General features: G+C 45.7%; 1 protein-coding gene across 1 annotated transcript in view; it reads right to left on the bottom strand.

Annotated features, from left to right (window-relative positions):
- Positions 1–5,000, bottom strand: part of wdr59 (WD repeat domain 59) — a gene marked incomplete at its 5' end in the record, with an annotated part of 24,986 nt that overhangs the window by 18,092 nt on the left and 1,894 nt on the right. Inside the window, 2 exons of the mRNA XM_078245501.1 lie at positions 809–938; positions 4,753–4,832. Coding sequence (XP_078101627.1) covers positions 809–938; positions 4,753–4,832 — 210 coding nt within the window. The remainder of the gene's footprint in view (positions 1–808; positions 939–4,752; positions 4,833–5,000) is intronic.

Raw genomic sequence — 5,000 nt, 5'->3', positions numbered from 1 at the left:
ACTTTAGTTACTAGTTACTTTAGTTACTCCACTACATTCATCTGTTCCAGCTTTAGTTACTAGTTACTTTAGTTACTCCTCTACATTCATCTGTTCCAGCTTTAGTTACTAGTTACTTTAGTTACTCCACTACATTCATCTGTTCCAGCTTTAGTTACTAGTTACTTTAGTTTCTCCGCTACATTCATCTGTTCCAGCTTTAGTTACTAGTTACTTTAGTTACTCCACTACATTCATCTGTTACAGCTTTAGTTACTAGTTACTTTAGTTACTCCACTACATTCATCTGTTCCAGCTTTAGTTACTAGTTACTTTAGTTACTAGTTACTTTAGTTACTCCGCTACATTCATCTGTCCCAGCTTTAGTTACTAGTTACTTTAGTTACTCCGCTACATTCATCTGTTCCAGCTTTAGTTACTAGTTACTTTAGTTACTCCGCTACATTCATCTGTTCCAGCTTTAGTTACTAGTTACTTTAGTTACTAGTTACTTTAGTTACTCCGCTACATTCATCTGTTCCAGCTTTAGTTACTAGTTACTTTAGTTACTCCGCTACATTCATCTGTTCCAGCTTTAGTTACTAGTTACTTTAGTTACTCCGCTACATTCATCTGTTCCAGCTTTAGTTACTAGTTACTTTAGTTACTAGTTACTTTAGTTACTCCTCTACATTCATCTGTTCCAGCTTTAGTTACTAGTTACTTTAGTTACTAGTTACTTTAGTTACTCCTCTACATTCATCTGTTCCAGCTTTAGTTACTAGTTACTTTGTGACTGAGCGTTGAAGCTGATTGGACGGTCTCTCACCCTGCAGGTTTTCCCCGGCGAGGCCGACGCTGTACTGACTGTTGGGCTCCTGAGACGACAGAGACTTCTCCGTCTCCACAGCGATGGACATCCCCTCCATCAGGTCCTCCACCGCGTCACTGACACACAGCTACACAACAACAACAACAACAACAAACAGACTCACATATTAATATATGGTTTCACAAAAAGCATACCTGCAAATTCAGAAGGACTTTTACACCGTTTAGCTGCCAGCATTTTAACCGTGTTTACCAGCTGCTAGCTAACGTTAGGCTAACGTTACCTGCTGCCATGTGTAGTGTTGACTAGCCAACGGTAGGTTAACGTTACCTGCTGCCATGTGTAGTGTTAACTAGCCAACGGTAGGTTAACGTTACCTGCCGCCATGTGTAGTGTTGACTAGCCAACGGTAGGCTAACGTTACCTGCCGCCATGTGTAGCATTAACTAGCTAATGGTAGGCTAACGTTACCTGCTGCCATGTGTAGTGTTAACTAGCCAACGGTAGGCTAACATTACCTGCTGCCATGTGTAATGTTCACTAGCCAACGGTAGGTTAACGTTACCTGCTGCCATGTGTAGTGTTAACTAGCCAACGGTAGGCTAACGTTACCTGCTGCCATGTGTAGTGTTAACTAGCCAACGGTAGGCTAACATTACCTGCTGCCATGTGTAATGTTCACTAGCTAACGGTAAGCTAACGTTACCTGCTGCCAGGTGTAGTGTTAACTAGCTAACGGTAGGCTAACGTTACCTGCTGCCATGTGTAGTGTTAACTAGCTAACGGTAGGCTAACGTTACCTGCTGCCATGTGTAGTGTTAACTAGCTAACGGTAGGCTAACGCTACCTGCTGCCAGGTGTAGTGTTAACTAGCTAACGGTAGGCTAACGCTACCTGCTGCCATGTGTAGTGTTAACTAGCTAACGGTAGGCTAACGTTACCTGCCGCCAGGTGTAGTGTTAACTAGCCAGCAGTAGGCTAACGCTACCTGCTGCCAAGTGTAGTGTTAACAAGCTAACGGTAGGCTAACGCTACCTGCTGCCATGGGTAGTGTCCACTAGCTAACGGTAAGCTAACGTTACCTGCTGCCATGTGTAGTGTTAACTAGCTAACGGTAGGCTAACGTTACCTGCTGCCAGGTGTAGTGTTAACTAGCTAACGGTAGGCTAACGTTACCTGCTGCCATGTGTAGTGTTAACTAGCTAACGGTAGGCTAACGCTACCTGCTGCCATGTGTAGTGTTAACTAGCTAACGGTAGGCTAACGTTACCTGCTGCCAGGTGTAGTGTTAACTAGCCAACGGTAGGCTAACGTTACCTGCTGCCAGGTGTAGTGTTAACTAGCTAACGGTAGGCTAACGTTACCTGCTGCCATGTGTAGTGTTCACTAGCTAACGGTAGGCTAACGTTACCTGCTGCCATGTGTAGTGTTAACTAGCTAACGGTAGGCTAACGTTACCTGCCGCCATGTGTAGTGTTAACTAGCCAACGGTAGGTTAACGTTACCTGCCGCCATGTGTAGTGTTGACTAGCCAACGGTAGGCTAACGTTACCTGCCGCCATGTGTAATGTTCACTAGCTAACGGTAAGCTAACGTTACCTGCTGCCATGTGTAGTGTTGACTAGCCAACGGTAGGTTAACGTTACCTGCTGCCATGTGTAGTGTTGACTAGCCAACGGTAGGTTAACGTTACCTGCCGCCATGTGTAGTGTTAACTAGCCAACGGTAGGCTAACGTTACCTGCCGCCATGTGTAGCATTAACTAGCTAACGGTAGGCTAACGTTACCTGCTGCCATGTGTAGTGTTAACTAGCCAACGGTAGGCTAACATTACCTGCTGCCATGTGTAGTGTTGACTAGCCAACGGTAGGCTAACGTTACCTGCCGCCATGTGTAGTGTTAACTAGCCAACGGTAGGCTAACGTTACCTGCTGCCATGGGTAATGTCCACTAGCTAACGGTAAGCTAACGTTACCTGCTGCCAGGTGTAGTGTTAACAAGCTAACGGTAAGCTAACGTTACCTGCTGCCAGGTGTAGTGTTAACAAGCTAACGGTAGGCTAACGTTACTGCTGCCATGGGTAATGTCCACTAGCTAACGGTAAGCTAACGTTACCTGCTGCCATGGGTAATGTCCACTAGCTAACGGTAAGCTAACGTTACCTGCTGCCATTTGTAGTGTTAACAAGGTAACGGTAGGCTAACGTTACCTGCTGCCATGTGTAGTGTTAACTAGCTAACGTTACCTGCTGCCATGTGCAGTGTTAACAAGCTAACGGTAGGCTAACGTTACCTGCTGCCATGTGTAGTGTTAACTAACCAACGGTAGGCTAACGTTACCTGCTGCCAGGTGTAGTGTTAACAAGCTAACGGTAGGCTAATGTTACTGCTGCCATGTGTAATGTTCACTAGCTAACGGTAAGCTAACGTTACCTGCCGCCATGTGTAGTGTTAACTAGCCAACGGTAGGCTAACGTTACCTGCCGCCATGTATAGTGTTAACTAGCCAACGGTAGGCTAACGTTACCTGCCGCCATGTGTAGTGTTAACTAGCTAACGGTAGGTTAACGTTACCTGCCGCCATGTGTAGCGTTAACTAGCCAACGGTAGGCTAACGTTACCTGCCGCCATGTGTAGTGTTGACTAGCCAACAGTAGGCTAACGTTACCTGCCGCCATGTGTAGTGTTAACTAGCCAACGGTAGGCTAACGTTACCTGCCGCCATGTGTAGTGTTGACTAGCCAACGGTAGGCTAACGTTACCTGCCGCCATGTGTAGTGTTAACTAGCTAACGGTAGGTTAACGTTACCTGCCGCCATGTGTAGTGTTAACTAGCCAACGGTAGGTTAACGTTACCTGCCGCCATGTGTAGCGTTAACTAGCCAACGGTAGGCTAACGTTACCTCCCGCCATGTGTAGTGTTCACTAGCTAACGGTAGGCTAACGTTACCTGCCGCCATGTGTAATGTTCACTAGCTAACGGTAAGCTAACGTTACCTGCTGCCATGTGTAGTGTTAACTAGCCAACGGTAGGCTAACGTTACCTGCCGCCATGTGTAGTGTTAACTAGCCAACGGTAGGCTAACGTTACCTGCCGCCATGTGTAGTGTTAACTAGCCAACGGTAAGCTAACGTTACCTGCTGCCAGGTGTAGTGTTAACAAGCTAACCCCGGCTTTCACCAGTTACATTTAAGACTGACAATGTTCTTGTTCCCTTTTTTGTCCTTAAACAAGACTGAAAAATATATAAAAATAATGAGCTGTCCTTACCAGATGGTGCACAAGCATTGACAGCTGAGCAAAAATAAAAGATGTAACAAAAAAAAGACACTGCCTTAATCAGCTGATTGTCAAAAGGCTGTGACGATATGCCACGCACCAAGATCAATTAACACTAATTATCAGTTTACAATGAGTCTAGTTTTTTACTGGCAAAAGTATACAGGTTATAATGGAATAACAGGAAGGATTTTAGGCTACAAAAATAGTGTTTACCAAGTACTTGAACTTAGTACAACATTGTATTGTACTACTCGGTACATACAGTACATACAGTACACGCTTTGTGACGAAACAATGAAGAGTTATTTAATCCTATGAAAGTATCCTATGAGAATACAAATGAAAGACTAAGACGTTAAGACCCTGGTGTACCGCCGAGAGTTACCCCCCAACGGTGGGCGGGATCTTAATAAACTAAAGGTAGTTACACACCAACCAGACGGCCGACCGTCGGCGGAAAAGGCCGTCGGACTGATCAGTCGGGTCCCAGAGGTCCCAAAAAATGCCTCAAAACACACTGAAGAAACGCTGACTTGAGCGTACGTTCTGCGCGTGCGCGAAACGTAATACAAACACACCGAACAGACTCGAGTCAAAGACCTCGCCAGACTGTCAGACGGCCGATTATCGGGTTGGTGTGTCAGCGCCTTAACACTAACCTTCTGCAGCTGAGGATCCACCCTCCAGATCCTCAGAGTCTGATCTCTAGACCACGTCACCAGCTGGTAATCCTTCGAACCTGCAGAGACAAAAAACACAAACACAACCAATGGCTGTCAGGCTTGACGTTATTGACACGCAGTTAGACACCCCCCTGGCCCTGATTGGTGCATCTGAACAGTTAGACAAAAATATCTGAAACTGGTCCAGTGTTGAGCTAGAACGCTGTAACCAGCAGCCGTGGTAC

This window comes from Sander vitreus, unplaced genomic scaffold, assembly GCF_031162955.1.
Source record: "Sander vitreus isolate 19-12246 unplaced genomic scaffold, sanVit1 ctg549_0, whole genome shotgun sequence".
NCBI lineage: Eukaryota > Metazoa > Chordata > Actinopteri > Perciformes > Percidae > Sander > Sander vitreus.
This window is presented reverse-complemented; position numbering and strand designations above follow the sequence as displayed.